At 54.7% G+C, this 24,528-nt stretch overlaps 1 protein-coding gene across 1 annotated transcript in view; it reads right to left on the reverse strand.

The window, feature by feature from the left end:
• The window catches only part of RASGRF1 (Ras protein specific guanine nucleotide releasing factor 1), a 103,833-nt gene that overhangs the window by 13,072 nt on the left and 66,233 nt on the right, over window positions 1-24,528 (reverse strand). Inside the window, exons 14-23 of the mRNA XM_060170828.1 lie at window positions 22,715-22,963; window positions 19,795-20,168; window positions 17,269-17,394; window positions 15,456-15,626; window positions 14,786-14,892; window positions 14,253-14,365; window positions 11,462-11,522; window positions 7,391-7,494; window positions 5,816-5,900; window positions 2,507-2,704 (exon numbers count right to left, since the gene is read on the reverse strand). Of these exons, the coding sequence (XP_060026811.1) occupies window positions 2,507-2,704; window positions 5,816-5,900; window positions 7,391-7,494; window positions 11,462-11,522; window positions 14,253-14,365; window positions 14,786-14,892; window positions 15,456-15,626; window positions 17,269-17,394; window positions 19,795-20,168; window positions 22,715-22,963 (1,588 nt within the window). The remainder of the gene's footprint in view (window positions 1-2,506; window positions 2,705-5,815; window positions 5,901-7,390; window positions 7,495-11,461; window positions 11,523-14,252; window positions 14,366-14,785; window positions 14,893-15,455; window positions 15,627-17,268; window positions 17,395-19,794; window positions 20,169-22,714; window positions 22,964-24,528) is intronic.

The raw sequence follows: 24,528 nt of genomic DNA on the forward strand, positions 1-24,528 counted from the left end.
GTGTGTCTGCTCCTCTTCCGGTTATTGCTCTCTGTCCAGGAAGGAGATGTGTATCCTGGGAGGCCACTGGATTTTCCCAGCTGCTGCTTAGAAAGTGTGTTCTGACTTGAAGCAGCTCAAGCACCTTCTGGCCATGCCAGGAGCTTCCATCCTTTGAGGCTCACTGGGCTAGCAGGCCCCCTGGGGCCTTGGGCATCTCTGCTGGAGTATGGACACCAGGGAGCCGAAATATGGGAGCACTTGGAACACGTCTCTGAAACCAGAGACCAAGCAAGGAGCCTGCCTTGGAAATAGTGTCAGGACGAAAGATGATTATATATGGCCTCTTAAATACCATCCTTTCCTGTTCACCAGACAAGACTTCTGGATGGCCAAGGCTGCTCCTTCCAAAGAAGCCAAAAAGTATAGTTAGTCAAAGAGAGGCTTATGTCTCTACTGAAATCCAACCATTCCAGGGAGAGGAAGCACATATAACTGCATTAGTCATCTGCATCATCCTATAGAGATGCATCATCTGATCCTTTCCCGAGGGAAAGTTTTTATTTTCAAAGAGGATGGGAAGAGAGGTTGGAAGAAGAAAGGGGAGGCACCGGACACCCCAAACTAATTCTGACTCTTGCCGAGGCTAGACTGGACTTGGACACAGGCTTTTCTGCTTTGGGCTGGCTCATGGAAGGGAATGATAAAAAAAAACTAGCTGCAGAAATGTGGCCATCTTGGCCTATGGGATACCTGCAGAGGGACAGTGAACTGTTCCTGGTTGGTGTTGACCAGGCCACGGCCATGGCTACCCAGAAGCTCTTGGAGCCGGGCACTATGCACACGGACAGCTATAGCGCAAACTGAAGGGCTGGGGGAAGCCAGTGTGGTCCAGTCTGCCACAGAGGGTGCAGGCCTAGATGTGTTTTCAGAGGCATCTTTGATTTTTGGACCAGGCTGGCTGGCCCTAGGTCTTGAATGACATCCCGGAAGGCAGGACAGATCACACACCTTGACCTCTAACTGCTCTCCATTTGCACTCTCCTCAGAGAATGGAAGACTTCAGGATGGTCAAGGCAGTTCCCTGCCAACTCTATGATAAGGGTGACGCTGGGGAATGAAGCCAAGAAATTCCCACACCCCCAGAAATGGGGTAGGAAAATGGAGCCTGGTCTGTGGGCTTCTAGAAAAGATGACATCATTCTGATGGAATAGGGCAGGAGAAGAAAGATGTTGACCTGAAATGGGTCCCTCAGACTCTGCCCATAGCCACGTCTGAACCTCGACAGGCCGACCAGCCTAGATGACTTAGAGGTTCTGTGGCAGCCTTGCTCAACCCGACTTCAGGAGTTTACGACACTGTGTGCCACGTGTGGCCAGATGTGTCTGCGCACCTGAGCTCCCGCACTTCCAGCCTCTGTTCTTTCTAGAAGCCCGCTCACAAGAGAGACATCTTCTGGTTTTCGTCCTGACCCTGGCATCTCTGTGTGCTAAGCAAGAGGCCCAGCCTCATTGGATGGAAGGGGTACTTTGCAGTCCTGCTGGAATCTGGAGCTGCAGTGATTGGCTGGCAGAGGAAGGGCAGCAGAGATGTCCCAGGGCTGTCCTGAGATTGGCTGCTTATCTAAGTAGGAGGGATTTATGGACCTGCTGCCTGCCTGGGGAGTAGAATCATGCCCTGCCATTGGCACGAGGAGAGTAGTGAGGGGCAGGGGAGAAACAGAACTATGAGGGGGGTAAGTCCAGAACGGTCCAGATGGGACAGGCCCCTTGGAGACCCTGGGCCCCACACAGCCTACCTGGCTGTAGGACCAGAGACACTATAACCAAGTTACTGGTGCCTTTGGAGGTTTACCCTGTCCCTTGGTGGTCACTGTCCAGCTTTCTGCCAACATGCAGGCTGGGGCTGGGACATCCAGTGCACCCAGAAAGGAGGTGGCCTAAGTGTCCCGTTGTGCTCTCCTTTCAGGAGATCTGCCTCCTCGTGACCCCAGGGCAAGGAGCTTTGTTCCTGAGGAAGATTCCACCTTATGGTTTTTCAGAATCAGGTTCTGAGTGAATAAAGATCAAGCCCATATTTAAGATCACATATTATCTAATGGGTAACAGGGACAAGTTAACTCTCTGGGGGCCAGAAGGGCTGGTGAAATCAACATCCGAGGAAAGGACTTGCAGGATCATCTGGCCACCATCTCGGTAACCTGCAGATCTGGACTGAGATCCCCAAGAAGTCACCACTCTTTTGTCCCAACTCAAGGAAAAGAGCGTTGGGGCCAATAATCACTGTCCTATATCCCACTTTGGCATATTGATTATTCAAGTGGGAATTAAAGTCCCACAAGGTCCTAGTGCCACATCCGTTGGCCTGACATCTGGTCCCAGGTGAAATAGGAGAAGAGGTTCTCTGTTTTACCTGGGAGTACTGGCCCTCACCCTGTCCTTCATCCACCTATGGATGGTGGCCCTCTGGTCTCTCCGCCCCAGCCCCAGCCCAGACCATCAGGCCAAGCTGGCTTCCTGCCCGCACCTGCTTAGAGACTTTGAGCCATGTCTTTTTCAGCCGGAAGATTGCGCTCCGGTTCATGGATGAGGTGATCTCCAGAACAGCATTGTAGTTGTGTAAGCATCGGCATATGTCAGCCACGGCCACCCACTTCTCGATGGCGCTCACCCTCGCATTGATGTCCTCATTGCGGATGATTTCTGAAGCAATCAAGTTACTGATCTTTAAGCCCATGCAATAAGATAAGAAAAGAGTAAAAGGAGTAAGTATTGTAAAGATGATAAATCACTATTATTTGCAGATTAAATGATTGTCTGTTTGAAAATTCCTGGAAGAATGAATTGGAAAACTGCCAGAACAACCAACAGAGCTCATTAGGGTAGCTGGTTAAAGACTCAATATACAAAAATAATTTTTTTTATATATTATCAATACCAATTAGAAAATACAATGAAAAAAGATACCATCTTCAAAATACCAGTGGGAATCTGTAAATTACCTGGGACCTGTAATGAGAACTATGTAGGATGCTACATGAAAAATAAATAAAAATACCTTTTATTACCAAAGGTAATAAAAGAATTGATTAATGAAGGAAAAGATTAGATCCCAAAATGGAAAGGTAAATATGTCTTTTTTCAAAACTAATGTACAAGTTTAATGCAATCCAATAAAACATGCAATGGGAGTTATCTTGAAAACTTGACAAAGTAATTCTGAAGTTTATCCAGAAGAACAGAGAGTTAAGAAGAGCCAAGCTCTGAGGGAAACTCCCGCCATACAACTAAAGCTTGGATAGGACACACACTTTGGGGCGTCCCTGGTCTCACATATCCAAGGACTACTCTACCCCTGCACAGCAAACAATCACATACACACAAACAAACTAAATGTGGACTGGACCTGGAGCAGCCAGGGGGTAGGAAGCTGGGGCCAAAACATCAGGGAGCTACAACCACAAGGAACTGGGGCAGCAGGAAATACTGGACCTCCCTGTACATTTCTTTGCAATTTCCTATGAATCAATAATTATTTAAAAATAAAAAGTACAAAAAACACGACTTGTTATTAAAAAACATAAAGGTGATTAAAGGACAGTTACCGATGAATATAAATTGTAGGGCTTTACCACCCAGAAATATTCTTCTTTAGAAAAATTTCTAAGGGATGCATATAAAGAAGAATGAATTATAAAACTATTTAAGAAGGGAAAACTACTGAAGAGAATCCGGGAGGAATGGTAGTACAAAATAGCACACATATTATAAACCTTAATTAAATTGAAGTAGTATTTTTTTTCCATAAAGAAAACACTGAATTCAAAACAGTTTTACATATGTTATATAACTTTTTTAAAGCAATAGAGTAGTCAAATCTTCCAGAGAAGAGAGAAAAAAGGAATACCTGCCAATTTATTCTATGAAGCCAGTACAATCTTGATACCAAATCCAGAAAATACAAGAAGGAAAAATTACACAACCATTTGTTTAATATAACATGAATATTTTAGATTTGTCCATGGAACACAAGGATGGTTGAATATTAGAGAAAACTCTGTAACTGTCATTCATCACATCAACAGAGTTAAAGGAGAAAAACCATACGACCATCTCAATAGATGCAGAAAAAATTTTGATAAAATGCAGTATTCATTTATAGTAAAAACCACTACGAGCAAACAAGGAATAAGAAAAAGAATTTCTTTAACTTGATAAAGAAACAAACATTATCCTAAGCAGGGAAATATTGAAGCATTCTCTTTAAAACCAAGAACAAGATTCACTATCACCATTTCTGTTGAACACTGTCATAAAGGGCCAGGTCTGGAGGCACCCAGGGTGCAAGTGCATGCACTCAAGGGTGAACAGTCCCTTAAATTTTGCCCCCTGAGCACCTCGTTCAACTTACCCTAGTTCTAGCCCTGATACTGGAGATCCTAGCCGGTACCAATCAATAAGATAAAGAATTAAAGACAACAGGACTGGGAAACAGCAAAAACAAAACCAAACCAAACCCTGTGTCAGGGAGAGATTAAGAAACAGAGTTTCAGGCCGTGAATATCACCTTCAAAGAGGTACACACGCTGTGTACCTGAAAACAAAGGAAGGTGGATTTTAACAGAGATGGCCAAATGCCAGGTAGCGAATGAGGGTAGCCCTCTGGAGGTGGGTTGTGGGGGTTCAAAGCAGGCTCTCCTGCTGATGACTGGGGGTGAACTTTAACTTCCTTGAGGCTTGGTTTCTTCATCCACAACAGAGAATTAGACAAAAATGAGAATAACAGGATGAAATGAGATGATGCTTACGAAACCCTTGGCGTAGTGCTTGGCACATGGTCAACATTCAATAAATGCTCACTTCATAGTCTCACCTTTTACTTACGTGATTCCTGGGCACACACTGGGGGAGGGGGTGGGGGGGAGAGGGAGGGACTTTTTATTTTTGGCCGCGCGGTGCGGCATGTGGGATCTTAGCCCCCCGACCGGGGATGGAACCCACGCCCCCTGCATTGGAAGTGTGGAGTCCTAACCACTGGACCACCAGGGAAGTCCCCGGAGAGGGACTTTTTTTGCTGCCTGGTGCTGTGGTTGGACTTTTGGGTCAGGTGTCCTCCGACTCAGGCCTTGTGTGTGTTTCCTGGGGCCTCGCCCACATCCATCCCTTCCTCTCTCCTGCTATGCATCCTGCTCTCCATTCTACGGCTGTGTTCCCTGTCGGGCTCCTCCCCTGAGATGCAATACCTGGGTCCTCCTTGTTTCCTCCAGCTGCCGAGGACCTTCCCAGGATGAAGGTCCGTCCCCGGCTGTGTGTGACGTGATGCGGCCTTGACCAGGCGGTCAGGACAAGTGGACTCATATGCCTCCACTTCTGGCCGTCAAAAGTTCTTGTGTTGATGGTTAAATTCATCAACAGAGGAATGAAGATGCTGAGTGCAAATGCCCTCAAGGCTGTCACAAGGCTGGGGGTAGACGGGTCCCTGCGGCTACAGGGGTTGGAGCTTGGGCAAATGCGGGGAAGTTGCCGGGAGAGATTTCTTCCTTCTGGCTGGGGCTGTAGCGCAGAGGAAGGCCACGAGCTACCAGACACTGGTCAGGAGACCTCAGGTGTCTGCCCTTCAGAGTCTCGGCTTCTTTGTATCTAAAGTGTGATAACAGCCCCCATCTTTTAGGATGGGCGTGAGCTTTAAATGAAATTATCGTGCCCATGAATCACAGAGCTGGAGAGGACCCAGGTGGTCTGGTTCTAGCCAGGTGTACAGCCCGTTCAGAGGGTCTCACCGAAGAGAAACCTGCAGAGAAAGTCACTGCACCCGCTCCCCTACCCCCATACTCACATCATTGAAATGCTTAGTGGTTTTCATGATATAAGGGGTCCTTTCATTCTTTTCCAGTTTCATCCATCCTTGTCCGAAGAACTCCCTGTAGGAAGAAAGGGAGAAACCCAGGGTAGATGAGGTTAGGTTTGCCTTGCTGATTTCTTTGCTTTGAGTTCTCTGCTTTTTGAAGTTGTCATTTCTGGGGAGTAACTTTCTGCAGAGCCCTGGAGAGGAAGGGACCCTGGGGTCAGGTCTAGCTCTGCCTCGTACCAGATGTGTGGCTTTGGGTAAGCCCTTGATATCTCGGGGCCTCAGTGTCCTCATCTGTGAAACGGGAATAGTGACAATACTTTTCTTACAGGGTTATTGTGAGGCTGAAATGAGATATGGTGCGATGGGCACATTAGATCTTGTTTTGGATCTAGTTTCTGAATGGGAGAGCTCCCGTTTTAAAGTCACCTTGCAGAAGCTGGTCTGTAGAACAGGGAGGACAGAAGGCCACAAAAAAGGGCCAGATGGAAGTATAAAGGAGCTTGCAAGCCAAGCCAGCAGTGTGCTCTGGTAATGGTGACCTCATGGGACCATAGACCAGCCAGGCCTCCAGGAGAAGCTCCTTATTTGATAGTGACTGTGAGAGTGACCTGGACAGTTCCATGGGCAGGAGGGAGCAATAACTGCTGTCAGAAATAACTGCTGTCTCTACATGCAGGAGATGCGGCAGGTTTCTAAACTGTCGACACTCTCTGTCTAGGTGAGGTAGTGCCCCAGTCGGTGGGGGCCTCTGTGTGTGCCAGGTGGGGCTACCTTTCTGGAAAGCAGAGATCAAAAGTCCTACAATGACTCATAACCTCAGAAGCGGTGATTCCAACTTCAGGAAACTATTCTAGGACAATTGTCAGAAATTCAGAGACATATTTAGTTACAAGGAGGTTTACCCCAGCTTTAAATATAAAAGTGAAAACTGGGAACAAGCCCACGGCTTAGTGCACTGCTGGGGAATACTGTGCACTTATTAAAAACGGTGTCTTTATAGATACCATTTTGGTGTACCGTTAGGCGAATAAAGGGTGGTACAAAATTATGTAGGTGGCATAGTTACAACGAACAGCTGGGGGTGATTGACTACAGGCCAGAGCAGGTAACAACCAGGCCTTGGGGCTGCTTCAAAGTCCAGAGAGTCCCCCCAGAGTCTGCTCCTGCACATGCATACACACCGACACACACTCATGCGTGTGTGCACATTTGCTCACATGTACATGTGTGCACATACGTGAACACATACTCCTTTTCTAGACCTCCAGGAAAGGAGCACCGAATTAGAGATGCTTCTGGAAAAGTGTGTGTGTGTGTGTGTGTGCGTGTGTGCACGCGCGGGCATGCACGTGTAGCTGGTAGGTAAGGACGGAACTTGGGGACAGGAAAGGGGATGGGATCCTCTCTCATCCCTGCCGGCACATGCATTTTTGTTTCAAGCTGTGGAGGATCAATCCATGCAGCTCTGGAAATCTACTGCTCATGCTTCAGGGATGGGGATTCAGCCAAAGACGGTGCCCGAGGAGGAAGGGTGGGGTGTCTGAACCTGCACCCACTCACTCATAAGGGATCTTCTTGAAGACCAGGTGGTCCAACAGGGTCAGCTGCTCCGCGATCTCCAGGGCTGAGTGGTTTTCAAAGGGCTCGGCCTTCACGCCTTCAGCCTGAGAGGAGCAAGGTCCCAGTTAGGTCCATGAGGGACACCTTCTGGCTTTTTGGCCACTTCTTGGAGGGCATCTCCACCTCGATTCTGGTGAGTGGGTGGGTGGGGCGTGACTGGGGAGGACCCCCGCCGGCAGACCTGCCGAGGGGAGATGAGGACGGGATGGAGGGGGCTGGGAGTCACTGTCTGTCGTGCCCCGTGTGTGTGTGTGTGTGTGTGTGTGTATACGTGCACGCGCAGGCCTGTGCTGTGCTTCAGGGTCACTCGTTTGGTCATCACTTGCCCCCAGAGCATGGACGAGACAACAGAGGCACCCAGAGATTAATGACTAGCCCACGGCAATCAGCCAGAAACAGGCCGACTGAGACCGGGACCCAGGCCGTCCGACTCCAGGCTGTGATCCGTCTCTCCCTTCAGGTCCTGTCTGGGTCCACAACTGGCTCCATAAAATTTCTTTTTTTTTTTGCTGTGCTGCATGGTGTGCAGCTTGTAGGATTTGTGGGATCTCAGTTCCCCAGCTGGGATTGAACCCGGGCCCTCGGCAATGAGAGCGTGTAGCCCTAACCACTGGACCTCCAGGGAATTCCCCATAAAATTTCCTTTTAACCTTCATTAGCAGAGAAGAACTCACCGGTGTGAGTGACTCCTGGGACAGTGCCCCCGTCCTGCGCCCAGAAGACAACTGTCTGCCTTAGCCCTGGGTACCATGCCCCCGCCCCCAGGGCCACCATGGACACCACCTTTAAAGGTGACCACTACCTGAGCCCCCCAATCAGGGGAAATCCTCAGCAAGCACTGGCGAGGGGGCCAGTGTCCCCACGTCAGGGATTAGACAAGAGGAGGCCCAGGGCACAAAGGCCTCTGGAAAGTCTGCTGGATCTGGGAGAGGCTGGAGGGAGTTAGAGAAAATAGGGGGAGGGGACAACTGTGCAGTCTTGGGAAGAGAGTCAGGACCAAGGACGCCCCTGTTCTCCCCCTTGGGGCCAACAGGGCTGCGAGGGAGGAGAGGGGCCGGCTACCCTGCCCAGAGGGCCCGGCCAGCCGGCGGAGCCCCTGGAAGCTGCACTGATCACAGGGAAAGTGGGGCGACCCCGAATCAAGGCAACAAGCCCCCGCTCCTGGACGGAGTCTCTCCCTCCCACTTCTCGGCAAACAGTCGTCCAGGACTGCCCTGCCAGGTCCCCGTGAGACACCAGAGACAGAAAGACCAGAAAACACGTCCCTGGCTTCAGGAGCTCCAGTCACAGGACCAGAGCAGGGACAGAGTGTGGGAAAGCCAAGGAAAGGGCTCCTCCTCCAGCCTCTGCGTGGTATGTGTGTGTGTGTGTGGTGTGTGTGTGTGTGTGTGTGTGTGTGGTGTGTGTGTGTGGTATGTGTGTGTGGTGTGTGTTTGTGTGGTGTGTGTTTGTGGTGTGTGTGTGTGTAGTATGTGTGGTGTGTGTGGTGTGTGTGTGTGTGCGTGTAGTGTGTGTGTGGTGTGTGTGTGTGTGTGGTATGTGTGTGTGGTGTGTGTGTGGTGGTGTGTGGTGTGTGTGGTGTGTGTGTGTGTGGTGGTGTGTGGTGTGTGTGGTATGTGTGTGTGGTGTGTGTGCATGTGTGGTGTGTGTGTGTGGTGTGTGTGTGTGCGTGTGTAGTGTGTGTAGTGTGTGTGGTGTGTGTGGTGTGTGTGTGGTGTGTGTGTGGTGGTGTGTGTGGTGTGTGTGTGGTGTGTGTGTGTGGTGGTGTGTGGTGGTGTGTGTGGTGTGTGTGTGTGGTGTGTGTGTGTGTGGTGGTGTGTGTGGTATGTGTGTGTGGTGTGTGTGTGGTGTGTGTGCGTGTGTGTGTGTGTGGTGAGGGTCCATGCATCCCCCGACACAGTCGCCCTGGGCCAGGAATGCTCTGTGCAGAAGCCCAGATGCAGGAGCCCGGGTGTGAGGGACACGATGCCAACAGGGGAGGACAAGTTCTCAGGAAGGCAGCGGGGACGTGGGGACGAGAGCAGCAGGTGCCTCCTGGGACACCGTGTTGCAGGGTCAGGAGGCTCATGGGGAGGAGCCCCCAGCCTCTGAAGCAGGGGCGGCAGGCGGGGAGCTCAGCCCGCTCCTGAAGGCCCAGGATGGCTGAACTGTCAGGACCCAGGGCCAGGCTGGGCCTGGGGAGTGGCCTGCGAGCCAGGGTGGGGTGGCCCCGTGGCCGGGGGCACTGAGCGCTGTGGAGAGGCACAGAGGAGGAGTGCTGGGCAAGGAGGAGGGGCGGCTCCCCCTGCTTCCTCCTGGCATGGCCAGGTGAGGGCTGAGCCTGGCAGCACAGGCTTGGAAGGCCGTCACAGCAGGGAGCCCTTCTGCTCTCTGGTGAGGCCGTGGGGCCTCCTCCACACTGGACGTGCCCCTTGCAGGCCCTCTGGCCTCTGGGAACCAGGTCAGGGCCGGGGGCAGCTCGGCGGGCAGTGCTTTGCTCTGGAAGAGCCTCAGCTCTTCATGAAGGAACAGGCCCTCAGGCTCTTGAAGGGTAAACATTCCAGTCGGGCGCCTACTGGGAAACAAGAGCAGAGCGTAGCTGCTCCCCTGAGCTTCCCTGCGGGGGGCACATGTGGCTTCCTGGGGTACCAGTCCTGCAGTGCTGCTCTCAGGGGCCAGGTGCAGGCAGGCGCCCGTGTTCCATGGATGGCCTCACCCGACCCCGAGCAGGAGAACGAGCTCCAGGAGTCAGGAGAGGGGACAAGAGGGCAGCAGCGGGCTCAGAACCCAGAGGCCCAAGTCCTCACGCTGGCAACTTGGGACAGAATGGACGTCACTCGTCCAGCTTGAGAAGCGAGCCAGCGGGGGCGGAGGGGCCTGCACGGTCTCCACCTCCAGGGAGGTCGGAGTTGGCTTTGAGCTTCCTTGGCGGCAGTGGTGGATGGCAGGGGCCTGGGGCTCTGGGGTGGCTCGTGGTGGCACGTCATCAACCTGGAAATAAAAGTGGGCCCAGCCAGGCCCTGGAAGCCCACAGACCATCGTCCCCTTCCACCGCATGGAACGCTACCGTGAACTCTGCCCGGGGTCCCCTCATTTCTAGGCAGGTGGCCAACTGCATCCTGTCCCCTCCAGGTGAGGCAGTGTGGCGTGTGCAGTGAGTTCTGAGTGCGAACACCAGCTCCGTCACTTAGCATAACCTGGGCTGGGTCGCTCCCCCTACCCCTGCCTCAGCTGCCTCCTCTGGAAGGTGGGGATAATGATATAAACTTGCAGCACTATTGATAAGCGTGTTTAAGGCACTAGCACAGCTCCAGCGCAGAGGGGCAGCTCATACACTGAAGGCTTGACTTCCTACCCTCCTCCTTCCAGGGACAATGCGACCAGAGAGAGTTGAGGGGTCAGGGGAGGGATGGGAGACAGAGGAGGAAGAAAATGGAGGTGGTGGTGTTATGGGTTGAATTCCCCACCACCCAAAAAAAGATATGCTGAAGTCCTAAACCCTGGTACCTGTGACTGTGACCTTATTTGGAAATAAGGTCTTTATAGATGTGCTCAGGTAAGATGAGGTCATTAAGAGTGGGCCTAATCCAGTATGACTGGTGTCTTTATAAGACGGGGAAGTTTGGACACAGGGACAGACGTACACGGAGGGAAGAGGATGCAGGGACACCCAGGGAGAAGATGGTCATGTGATGATGGAGACAGAGATGGGAGATTCACTGCCACAAGCCAAGCAATGCCCAGGGCTACCGGACGCCGGAAGAGGCCCAGAAGGGTCCTTCCCTAGAACCTTTGGATGGAGCACGGCCCCAGCGACACCTTAATTTCAGACTTCGGGCCTCCAGAACTATGAGAGAATAAAATTCTGTTATTTTAAGTCACCAGTCTGGGGTATTTGTTAGGGCAGCTCTAGGAAACCAATACAGGGGGTGACTGAACTCCATCAAGGGGTCGTTGGGTGGGGATCCCAGGAGCCAGCAGGCCAGGGAAGGACAGACTTGGCCAGTGAGCAAGGGGGCAGGCCTGGCTCACCGTCTGTGTGAGCTCCTCCAGCGTGATCTGGCTGTCCCCCGGGTCATCCTGGGTCAGAGTCCTATGGGACGAGAAAGCACAATGAGCCCCATGTGCTCAGCACCCCCAGCCTTTGGGGCAGCACCACCCCCACCCTATCGCGCAAGGCCCCACGGTCTCGGCCCCCCCATCTCTCTGTCTGTGCTCTGCCATTTCGTGCGCCAGGAGCCCCCTTTCCCCTTTCTTGTCACTGACTTCTTCTTTTTTTTTTTTTGCAGTACGCGGGCCTCTCACTGTTGTGGCCTCTCCCGTCGTGGAGCACAGGCTCCGGACGCGCAGGCTCAGCGGCCATGGCTCACGGGCCCAGCCGCTCCGCGGCATGCAGGATCCTCCCGGACGGGGGCACAAACCCATATCCCCCGCATCCGCAGGCGGACCCCCAACCACTGCGCCACCAGGGAAGCCCGTCACTGACTTCCTGATGGGCTGTCTTCAGGATTCAGCTCCCTGGCTGGGCAAGGTCCCCACCTAGGGCTCCCTCAGCCCCGGGACTTCCTGTGGTCTCAGCCTCAGGCTCCCCATGTTGAAACGGCTGTGTATGTGCCTGTCCCCCCCCCCCCCGCCACCTCTAGACCCGCCAGGAGCCCCTGAGGGCAGAGTGATGTCCGATTTGTCCCTGTAGCTCTGGTACCCGGCACGGGGCTGGGCATGTGGTCCGTGCTCCTGCATGCCTGTGGGATGATGGGGGGAAGGAGGGGAAGGAGCTTCAGGACTGGAGGATCAGAGAGGCCAGGAGGGGCTGGGAAGCTGCCCAAACGGGAGAGACGGAGGATGGTGGGAGACAGCAGTGTGGGGGCCAAAGGCCCGGAGGTGGGACGCCGCTGATGGGCTGCTGAGTACAGTCGAGTGGGTCCCAAGCAGTGGTGGGGAATGAGGGTGGACCCTCGGAATCAGGTCAAAGTGCTGCGCCCTCGTTCCGACAGCAATCGTGAATCCCAGGGATGGGCCTGAGAGCCAAGCTGGGGCTGGGGGGACGCTCAGGAGGCTGCGGGGCCTGGTTGAGTCACTGGCGCTCTCCCTCCGAGGAAGCAGTGGCTCAGAGGAATCTCACCTGCAGACCCGCAGCTGGGGCTCGGTGGGTCCACCGTCCACACCAGGGCTGCCCAACAGCACAGCCGGCTCGTTCCCCTGCACCCCGGCAGCATCCCACACAAGCTCCCTGACCGAGGGGGACTTTGGCCGATAGGCTCAGGGTCCTGGCACAGCCCTGCAAGCCTCCCGGGAACCAGGAAGAGGTGCCTGGGGGACCTGGTGGCTGACTCTGTGCATGTGTGTGTGCGCGTATGCATACGTGTGTGTGCGTGTGTGTCTAGGGGGCAGGTACTGAAGGCAGGGAGGTGTGGAAGAGATTCTAGGACGCTGAGCCTGCAGGAACGACGGGGCCTGCAGCACGGGCCTTGGGAAAGCAAAGCGGATGGTCTGGCTGGAGGAAGACTGCAGACTGGGTTGTCGGCAGGAAAGTGGCTGCAAGTCTGGGTCAGAGACCGTGACGGCAGGACACAGAGGGGCAGCCGGAGCCAGGCAAGAGGTGAGGAGGTGAGGCCTGACCGCGAGCCCGTGCACCTGGGCAGGGCCGGAGGGCAGCCTGAGTCAGCAGGATGGGAGCGGAGGGTGGACTGGGGCCTGCGCCCGACACCCCTGAAAGACCTGCAGAGGCATCCGTATGATCTCACCACAGCCTCCCCACAGCCCTGGAAGTGGGTGTTGTTCGCCCATTTTATTTTATTTTTCTGCGGTACGCGGGCCTCTCACTGTTGGGGCCTCTCCCGTTGTGGAGCACAGGCTCCGGACGCGCAGGCTCAGTGGCCATGGCTCACGGGCCCAGCCGCTCCACGGCATGTGGGATCTTCCCGGACCGGGGCACGAACCCGTGTCCCCTGCATCGGCAGGCGGACTCTCAACTACTGTGCCACCAGGGAAGCCCTGTTCGCCCATTTTACAGAGGAGAAAAACGAGGTTCAGAGAAGGGGCTTGCCCAAGGTCACACAGCGAGTCACTGTCTGAGCCAGCAGGGCTTGGACGTGGGGCCACCTGACCTCTGACCTCCGTCAGGGGAGGCAGTCTGGGGCAGGAGGAAAAAGGACAGGTTTGGGGACAATTTAACTCAATTCAACAGACATTCCCTGAGCACCTAGAAACAGGGGCTTGCCGGTGCTGTTCAACAGAACCCTCCTCAACGACGGGAATGTTCTTTATGCTGCCCAGTACGGAGGTACCAGCCACCTGTGGCTCGTGTGACCAAGGAGCTGAATTTTATTAATTTATTTTTTTTTAATGATATTCTTTTTTTTTTTTTTGTCTGGGTGGCATGTGGGATCTTCCCTGACAAGGGATGGAACCCAAGCCCCCTGCAGTGAGAGCTCGGAGTCCTAACCACTGGACCGCCAGAAAGTCCCAGAACTGAATGTTAAATTTTATTTAATTTTAATTAATTGAGATTTCACACCTATATGTCGCTAGTGGCTACCACGCAGGACGGCAATGGGCTAGACAGGTGTTCGCAGTGGGTGTGGATGGAGAAGCAGACACCCTTCTTGCCTCAAGGGGCTCAAGGCCTGACGGGGGCAGGCAGAGGGGAGAACTGCACATGGATAGCCCACTCGAGAGCCTGGCTGCCCCGAGATCCTCCCAGCACACCTGCCTGAGGCAGTCCTTCGGCCTGGGACTGTCCCTCCTCGCCTCCCTGCCTCTGGCCAGCCGTCCGGAGGCCGAGCGCAGGGCCCCATCCCAGCAGGCCGACCTCAGCCCTTACCTGATGATGTTGGCTGCAGCCTTCCGCTCCTGGGTCAGGAGCTCCGGGTCGTGCATGACCTCCTCCAGGAAGCTGATCACCTTGCATTTGAGCTCGTCGTTGGTCTCAAAGTCCTGGGGGGAAGAAGGGAGGGCGGCTGTGGCTACTGTTCCAGCTGCCCTGGGGTGGTCCCGGCCCGGCCACAGGAGGAGGCTGAGGGTTCGGCTCCTGCCCACGGCAGGCTGCCGCCTCACCCCCCTCTTCCCTAGCTGCCTGGCCGGGCGTCAGTGGAACCTCCAGACCCAGAGGTAGAAGGCACTGGGCAAGATCAAGGACCATCCCTTGATCTTGACCACTACACCCCTGGGCCAGGCTCTGGGAGGTATCCCTGCTGTAGACAGAGGTGGAGAGCAGAGGCCCCTCGTCCCCTGGAATGTCCTAGGTCCCCCTGTAGGGGATCTGAGCAGGCCCTCCCGAGAACATCAGGGTGGCTGGCTCCTGGGGTCAGTGGCCTCGGGTTCCCAGCAGCCCGCCCCGGGGTTAGTCCCACCCACCTGAGAGTGCTTGGAGACCCAGTGGCGGAGCACATTCAGGACGCGATTGGTGGCCGCTCTGCGGATCACAAACTCCTTGTCTCCGTTCCTCTGGTCGGGGGGAAAGCCTGGAGGCACATGTGGCAGAGGCAAGAGTGGGGACGTGAGGATAAGAAACAAAACTGGCCTCTAGTCCAGACTCAGACCCCAGATCTGGGGAAGTCGGGCTGCCCCGCATGGCTGCTGGCGGGTGGGCTATGGGCAGGGGATGAGAAAATATGCGACAACCATCCCAGGTTCTGACCAGTGAGACTGGATGTCACAACTTCTCTGTGGACACCGTCCGTACACACCCGCCCCTCCCGGACCTTGGCACCTTTCAGGGGCGGCTGGAGGCGTCTGGCAGCCTCTCCAGACAGGGCCACACTGGATCAGAGCCCTCCGGGACCCCTTCTCTGCAGGACCAATGTCGTGGCAGTGGGAGGCGGTGGGGATGGCCGAGCTTCCCGTGGGCAGTGGGCTTGACTCCGAGCAGAGGTTTGGAGTAGCAGAGGGGGTGGGTGGGGAGGAAGGGGCCTCCAGACAGGAGGCTCGGCACACAACAAGCCTGGGGCAGCAGTCGCTCCACATTCGAAGGGGGACAAGCCCCTGGGGCCACGCTGTTGTCACCAGCCGTGAGCGATCCCCGTACCTGCGCTAGCCAGGGACATCCTCCGGTACTTCTCCTTGTTTGGGGCGCCCTCATTGGCGCCTGCAGTTGCTATAGCAAAGGCGGAGGCTGCTGACAGGGCGCTGCGGTTACTGTCCAGCTCGCGACAGGAGGTCATGACAACTCCATTGTTATAAGAGAAGAGTGGGAACTCTGTGGAGAGCACGGAACCACTCGTCAGTTCTTCCTGGTCCAGCCCTCGGCTCAGGAAACCAGGGGTCCTGAGGCTAGAAGGGGCCCAAGACGGGCTGGCTGTGCTCACTGCACCCACGGCTTGTCAGGCGGTGCAGCGGGGTCTGTTCCCCTGCTGGGGTCCCCGGGAAGGGACACGCTCATGCCATGCCATGTCACCCCAGGGCTGCCTCAGAGTAGGGAAAGCCCCTGCCCCCCTCTGTTTCTCCTGCTGAGTTGAGAAGGTCCCACCACCGTCCACCCCTTCCATCCCTCTGCAGCTCCAAACCCTTTACCTCTTAGGCCCAGCTGGGCACAGCCCTGCTTGAGGACAGCATTGTGAGTTTTCTTCCCTTTCAGTCTATTTGGAATGAACACATAACCTGTCCAGTGTCTGACATGGATAACTCATACTGACGGTCTCCCTGGCACGGTGGGGTGGAAAGAGCACCGCACTCTGAGTCTTCGCCCCCTGTACTAGCTGTGTGGCCTTGGGTGAATTACCTAACCTCTCTGAGTCAAAATAATCTCTGGATAATAGGGATATTAACACCTGCTTCAAAAGATGGATGTAAAGATGAAAAGAGTTAACACAGATGAAAGTACTTAGTATTGTGTGAAAAGCTGTATCTTATGGAAAAACCCAAATGAATTTTTTGGCCGACCCAATATATATGCCATGGAATATCAATGCAATTAATAATAATCATTATTTTTTTAGCAGTAATAGTAGCAGAATCTCACTCCAGAAACCTTAAGCTTCAGCTTGTAAGTCTCTGGAGAGCAATCCATCCTTAGGAGAAAGTAACAACACTTATGCAGTGAGGCGCAAATGACTGACTTTAAAACTCAAAGCTGATTTCTGGAATCTGGCTGTCTGTGAGATCTGCTTCCGTGTACCTGAGGGGCTGTGGTAGGCCTGCAGTGTGTCTGGGCAGTTTCTCTCTGCAGGTGGGTGACCCTGTGACTTACTGGGTCTCCTCAGAGGGCCTGGGGGGTTGGGGGAGTTCGGGGTTCAGGCTGCACCTTGTATGTGGGACAAGGGGCTTCCATAAGCTTATGCCTCACCTTTGGGTACCTCAGAGCCCCCCTGTATGTGGGGAAGTGCTTAACGGGAACCAGAGACCCAGCGGCTCCCCGAGAACCCTCCAGGGTCATGAGTCTGAGACTTGGGTGGGCATCACCACAACCTCTCGGAGACTTTCCCCTTAGATGAAAAAACAGGAATGTCCCGGCCCCGCTGCAAGGTGTCGGATGTTATTAAAGAGTCTGGCCCAGAGCCTGACATGTAGCAGCAGCTCAGGAAACACCTTCTGAACCTGGATCTTTCCATGAATGAGGCCAAATGCTGGGCCTTCCTGCCCATCTGCGTTGGGTGGGTTAGGTAGTCTTGTCTGAGGTCAGGGGAGTGATTCTGCTGAGTTGAAAAGCAGGATTTACCAGCCAGTGTTGCAGCCCCCCGGGGTCGTGAAGTGCAGCTGGGTTCCTGCACTTAGGAGTCACTCATAAAACAGCAGGCGTGACCCCCACTGGCCTTTCCTCAGCCTGACCCGCCACCTTCTCCCCACCTGGATGGTACCTGTCCTCTGGAATTGACCTGTGGTTTCGGGTCGGTGGATTGTACCTGAGGAATTTTTGCTTTTGACCGATTTTGGTGTTGTTGGCGATTTGGTTGGTGATGTCTCAGTGTCACCTTCGTCACTCTGGTTTTGATCGTTATCTGACTCTTCCCTCATGGAGACTTCTGAGCCTGGGAGAAAAGAAGGAAACAATTTGATGTTTCTCAAATCGTCCATGACTTTTACATGCCGGTCTAGAATCTAATGAGGCAAACCGAGTAGGTTTGGCATATACCTGTTGAGGACAGTTTAACATCTTCATTTGCCACGGGGCCCCATCAGACCTTTTACTTGCTGATGGACCTGTCAATCTCCAAGGTGGCTTTTGCTCTGCCAGGGCTCCTCAAACCTTAATGGGCACACCTGGGGATCTTGTTAGAATACAGATTCTGGTTCAGAGGTCTGGGGTGGGGCCCGGGAGGGGTGATGCCCGCGAGGCTGGTCTACGGACCACCACACTTTGGGTAGCAAGGTACTACCCCACGCCCCGCTTTTTTGGTGTCCGTGTGAAGCATCTTAGTTAGGGTGACCGTCCAGGATATAAAATCCTGCTTTATACCTCTTGTCCCACGCACCCGGTCACTATCAAAAGTGTCCTGGCTTGGACAGTCCCCCTGAATCTTCGGAGACTCATGGTTTTCACACTTCGGGGAAAGCAGATGAATTATATCAAAAGTCCAGCTCTGGCGTGGTGAGATCTTGGTCGAAAACTCTTCACCTCTCTGGTCCTCAGTTTCCCCAACTAGAAAGTAAGTGGAATTACACCTGACCTTTGTGAGAAGCCAAAGAAAGCTATAGGTCTCCTCTTTAGAAAAGAATGTCCATATGTGTGCATGCACACACACACACACACACACACACACACACAAACTCTGGTGCACAGTTAGACAGGTTCAGGGTCACCTGGATCACTGGTCAAGAAGCCCGGTACGAGGGGCTTCCCTGGTGGCACAGTGGTTAAAAATCCACCTGCCAATGCAAGGGACACGGGTTCGATCCCTGGTCCGGGAAGATCCTACATGCCGCGGAGCAACTAAGCCTGTGCACCACAACTACTGAGTCTGCGCTCTAGAGCCCGCAAGCCACAACTACTGAGCCTGTGCCCTAGAGCCCACGAGCCACAACTACTGAGCCCATGTGCCACAACTACTGAAGCCCGCACGCCTAGAGCCTGTGCTCCGCAACAAGAGAAGCCATGACAATGAGAAGCCCGTGCACCGCAACGAAGAGTAGCCCCTGCTCGCCGCAACTGGAGAAAGCCCAAGTGCAGCAACGAAGACTCAGTGCAGCCAAAAAATCAATAAATAAAATAAATACATTTTTTTTAAAAAAAGAAAAAAGTGTGAGATGAGATGAGATGACTTCTCAGGACCGTCTCGCATCACATCTTGTCACGCATCAGGCCTGGACTCACTGCAGGCTGTGGCAGATGGAGTTCTGGCCCCTTGACGTTGCCCTGCCAGGGGCTCCGTCCTCCGCTCCTGCGGGACGGCATGTGGGGCTCTCTGGTCGGCTGTTACACTGGTTACTGACTTTCGGCTGCGCCTGTCCCCTATTTACTGTATGCGCCACAGTAAATGTCACTTGGTACCGGAAGCTCCTGGGGGCTTGACCCCTCCCCGGCTTTGCCGTCTGCTGGTCGTCCTGCTGACTTCCCTCTTCTCAACTCAGAGGACAGAACTTCCGACCATCTTAAAATGTTTTTCAAAGGCCTCCTCCTCGAAGGCTGGGGCTTCCATCCAGCCCAGGGTTGTGTGTTCGTGTGTGTACACGCCTGTGTGTATGTATGCACATGTGTGCTAACCAAGACAAGGCTGGCGTCACCCAGGATGTGGGCTGACCCAGCCTAAGACACAGTCAGACAAGCCTCCCAGCAAATGCCATTCTAGAATGGGTGGGCTTCTGAGAGCAGGGAGGGCCGAGCCTGCCCGGCACCACCTCCGGCCACTGCCCCACACCCGGTGTTCCAGGTGTGCTGAGTTTCCCGGTGTTGCCTGAACACACAACGCTTTTCCTTGCTTCTCAGTCTTGCCCACTCCATTCCCTTTGTCTAGAATGTTCTCCCTTCCTCCTGGTGACAAATCTAGATCTAACAGGTCCTCCAGGAAGCCTTCTCAGGCTCTCCCGACGGCGTCCCCACTCCGTGCTCGGGGTCCCTCAAGCGCCCCTCTAACACCACATGCGTCAGGCGCCCCTGTTTCCGTGTCTGGTCCTGTTCCTCAGCCACACCGTGAACCCCGGCCTGCAGGAGCCCCATCTGATGCCCTCTTCTCTCCTAGGCCCTGACTGGGGCCTGGCCCAGGACACGTCCACTGCAGAGACGGACAGATACAAGGATGCAAGAGGAAGCTGTCATCAGGGCAGCGGGAGGGACACTCATCCCACTTCCTGGGCATCTCTGCCTGCCCCTCCCCGACCCAGGCTCTGCACTGCCACCACCATCTGGCCAGGATCCCCCAGCCTCCCGGTGGGGCTGGGCCGGCTCAGTGGGCCCGTGAGCAAGGGGCGGCTTGGCCCTCACATCCACTCACTCTGTTTGCTGGGAGCGGAGGATTCTTCGGGCTTCTCAGTGCTCATATCGCCCTCATCTGGAATCTTGCTGGCGAAGCTGCTGGACACGTACAGCTTGCTGGTGTCCAGCGTGGCCTTGCTGAAGGGCGACATGGCCGAGTACATGCTGGTGTAGCCGTTGGAGTTGCAGCTGAGGGCGGCCAGGTCCAGGGCCTTGCCGCCCGTGATGATGGGGATGTTTAGGGAGAGCTTCCGCCGGCGGCTCGGGGATGACGTCTTGGTGATGGACAGGGGTGGGGGTGAGGAGAACTTGCGGGTGGCGCGTGGCGACTTGGGGGGGTCGCCGTACAGGAGCTTGTTGTTCTGGCCACTGGCGAACAAGAGCTCCAATGACCTGGGGGGAGGGCCAGGGAGGGGATGAAAACAAACGGTCAGTGTAGGCCTGGCTGCCGGCCCAGGCCTGGGGGTCCCCCGTCTCCTGGGGGGTCAGCGGGGCAGCAACGGCTCCCTCATCCTCATGCTCCCTGACCGCCGGGCTGGTCCTCTGAGTGGGCAGGTTTGAGAGGAGGCCACGCCAAAGGGGCCGGGTAGTTCAATGGGCTGTGGCCAGGTGTCTATAGGCCCAAGTGTCCTGTTCCGGGAGGCGGGCAGGGACTGTGGTGGCGCGGTAGGCCTGCCTGATGCTCCCTCTTTGTGTCCCTCTGGCCAGCAGCAGCAGCTGACCCGTGACGCTGCGGGTCTTCCTGACCTGCAGGCTTCTGAGAAACCTCTCTCTGTCCCCCGCACGGGCTCGGTGTCACCAGCACCTCTGACGTCCTCCTCACCCAGGTCCAGAGAGTTTATGGATGAAGCTGAGACTCAGAGATGGGAAATGACTCATTTGATGCCTCCTGACGCTAAACCCAGTGTCCTTTCCAGCCCACCTGGGCGCTTGGTCAGCCTCAGGTGTAAACTTGGGGGGCGGGAGGCTCCCAGCAGCCCTGGCCACGCTCCTACCGCCTGCAGGCAGGGCCCACAGCTCAGGGCCGGGTTGGGAACAGGTGATACACACATGATAACACAAACAGCAGCTCGTGTGCATGGAATGTATTCAGCATGGGACAGACCTCATCTCTGAATCCTCACGGCTGCCCCAGGGGGAAGGTGCTGGTGTTCCCATTTCACAGACAGGAAACAGGCTCAGAGAGGTGAAGGGGTTTGGTCAAGGCGTACGGCTGAACCTGCCTCTTCCCACTACAGGCTCTGCCTGCTGGGTGGAATCCCAGGGGGTTCCCGGGTTCCGGCGGTGGGGGGGGGCGGGGCGGGTGACCTGCTGGATCCCTCAGGAATGACCTCGATTGCTTTTCAGGCGTGACTCCATCCTGGATGGGGCAGTTTTTCCTGCTCTCTCAGAGCCCTGGGAAGCCAGCTGCTGAGGTTCAGCAGGTGAACTGCAGCACTGGGGGGGAGGGGGACACGGAGGGGCTGGGGGAGGGGACGGAGGTGTACTCTGGGCAGCTGGCCTGCGGGCAGCAGAGGCGTGGGGCGGGCGGGGGAATGGTTAGTCTGCAGGCCTCCCTGCCCCCTCCTTGTAACCTGGGCTCCCATTTGGGACCAGCCGGGCCCCCAGGCGGCCCTGGGAGTTGGTGTTGTAGAGCCGAGGCCCCAGCCGCAGTCTCACCCGCGGGGGTGGGTGGGGGGTGGGGGAGGACTTAGGGACATCCAAGGCGGAGGTTCAGGCAGAAAAGGAAAGCACCAGTTGGCGTTCCTCCTTTCCTGGCAGGCCCCTCCTGGAGCAGTGAGGTTGATCAGGGTCCCTGAACTTGACCAACTGCTGGGTAGCCTCAGACAGGTCCTTCATTCCTCTGTGCCTCACTTTCCCCTCTGCTGGGTGAGAATTGAAAGCTACCTTCCTCACCCATCTCAAACTGGGCTGCGGGTAGGGTCTTGCTGGGTTTGACCTGCCCCCGTGGTGCCTCGCTGGTACTACCCTTGGCTGGGTAATCATCTGGCGAGATGGGGGTAAAGGTCTTTGTTCACTAAGCTGGGTTCCCAGCAGTTGGACTGGTAAATGTTGAAGTTCTGAGGCTGGCTCTTTGGGCTGGCCCCGGGTCTCGGCCAGTCTAGCGCCTGACCCTGCCGTGTGGGATGTGCCTGCCCTTAGAATTCTAACCTGGCAGGGACCCTGGGTTCACAGTGACCCCACCAGGCCCCTCAAAGCTTGGCCGGGCTGGGGGTGGGCAGCTGAAGGCTGGTTAAAGCTGGGATGTGAGGAGGACAGGTGGGAAAGGAATGCAAGGGGGGCACCTCCACCCTGCCTGTCACCCAGACTCAGACAGGGGTGGCCGTGTGGGCTCAACGAGACCAGGGCCCTGGGTTCAAGTCCCCACTTTGCCACAGACTTCCAGGAGCCCTGGGGCAAGCCTCTTGACCTTTCTGGTCCCAGGTGGCCCCCCCACAGGGCTGAGCTGTGACAACACAGATGGAAAAGATGGCCTTGAAGCCAAGGCTCAGGTGGCCAGCCCTCCACAGGTGGAAAACCACCCCAAGTGTGCAAAAAGTGACTCTTCTCCAGAGCAGGACGTGGTCGAAGCAGAGAGGGGATAAGATTCTCTCACTGTCTCTTTCTCTCCCTCCCTTCTTCCCTTGACTCCGCCCCTCCTCTTTTTTTCCTTTCTTAAATGGGGAAGGTGGGGAAACCCTGTCCTGTGGAGGAGACGATGCCCCCCAAACTCTACCCCACCCCAGGAGCCCGGGGTGGGAGATGGAGAAAGCTGGGTTCGAGAAGCAGCGTCAGGCAGGTCAGCCCTCCCCGACCTCTTTGCAAAGGGCGGGCTTGGTTCCCGGGGCGGGGGGGGGGCCTCATCCCCCCAGCTCAGGTTCCAGCCCGCTGCCGAGCTTGGTCTCCCTCCTGAGCCCAGAAGCTGTGCGGGTCGGCCCGGGAAGAGGAGGCCTGCCCACCTGGCGGGGATGGCACTGATGGGTTTCCTATAGATGGTGATGAGCTTGTCCAGGACCACGACGGCGGTGGTGAAGACGCGATAGGAGTGCAGGAAGGTGTTGAGGAAGTCGATGCTCAGGAAGCGCAGGTCCGTCAGCCTCTCCAACAGCCGCTCCACGCTGGCATACCGGATCTGCAGCACTTTGCAGGAGTTCATGGTTTTGCTGAAGCGAATGTCCACGTCATCACAATATAAGGAGGCGTCGGACCTGAGGAGGGAGGAGGGACCGAGAAGGCACTTGGGTCTGAAGGTGTCTGAGTCCGTGGCTGTCTCCCCGACCGGGCTGCGAGCTCCCCGAGGGCTGGACCACGGCACACCCATCACTGTCTCCCCAGCGCACCAACAGCCAAGGATGGAGGGACGGATGAAGGACGGGGTGGCTTGTGACGGGAACAAGGAAAGCTTTGGAAGGCTGACGTTGAGGAAAAATGGGCTGCAACTTCTTTTTCCCAGTAATACCTGAAGACCTGACATTATAAAACTCTTAGAAATGCTGGATGAAATATAACAAACTTAAAAATAATGTGCTGCCATGTTCACAAGCTATGAAGAAAGTCCGTTCACACAAAAGCATGGACACACATATTCAGAGCAGCGTTATTCATAATTGCCCCAAAGTGGAAACAACCCAAATGTCTATGAACTGATGAAAGGATAAACAGAATGTGATCTACCCATACAATGGAATAATATTCAGCCATAAAAAGGGATGAAATACTGATATATGCTACAACATGGATGACTCCTGAGAACATGCTAGGTGAAAGAACCTAGTCACAAAAGTCCACACATTGTAGGATTTCATTTACATGAAATATCCGGAAGAGCCAAATCTATAGACACAGAAAGTAGAGTGGTGGGTGCCAGGGGGTAGAAATAGGGGGGAACTGGAAGTGGCTGCTAATACGCATGGGGTTTCTTTTTGGGGTGATGGAAATATTCTGGAATTAGACAGTGGTGATGGTTGCACAACACAGTGAATAGAGTAAAATCCACTGAATTGTACACTTTCAAATGGTGAGTTTTATGTTATATGAATTATATCTCAATAAAAAAAAAAACAACTAGGGGCAAAAAATATACGGGACATTTCCAGGGGCCAAAACTGAAGAGACATTTGGAAACCGGTTGATGCTTTAGCTGCCTTTAGGGCATCTGTTGCTCTTGGAAACCAAGTGCCTTGGTTTCAACAGAGTAGACCAGACCTGGGCCTGCGGGTGGAGGGAGTTGGAGTGAGACCCCCATGGAAAGCTGGGACCCTTGAAGGGTTATAGGCTCAGTGAAAGGGGGCCTAGAAAAATCTACCCACCAGGAAAGGAAGATTGCAAGTTTTCTGTTTTAGCCCAGGCTGTGAGGGGGGAAGCATGGGGAGGGTGTCAAGCTCCCTTGAGAGTGTATTATTTGCCCTTCCAGTGGTTTTGGGAGACAAATACCTACTATCTTTGTGGTCTGGGAAGCCCAAAGAGTATTAGTGTAGTCACAGGATGTAATGCTCCTGGGGCAACTGGTGGAAAAAATGCAAGACCTTTCAGGAAGAGCATCTGTCAACCAGGCTCTACAAGACATTCAAAGATAAACCCCCCACTGAAAATGAGCTCACAATCCAAAATTAAAACCTACATGAGCAAGTGTCAGCAGATATGATGAATAGCTTAATTCAATCCCCAAAGGTCTAATTTTTTTTCTAAGTCTAAAAGTCTTACACATTTTTGTTACTAGTGGCTCCTGCTGCCAGCAATCTGCTGGCGTCTCTCCTCCCTTAGTTATGAAGAG

The sequence above is a fragment of the Lagenorhynchus albirostris genome, chromosome 1, assembly GCF_949774975.1.
Source record: "Lagenorhynchus albirostris chromosome 1, mLagAlb1.1, whole genome shotgun sequence".
NCBI classification, from domain to species: Eukaryota; Metazoa; Chordata; class Mammalia; order Artiodactyla; family Delphinidae; genus Lagenorhynchus; species Lagenorhynchus albirostris.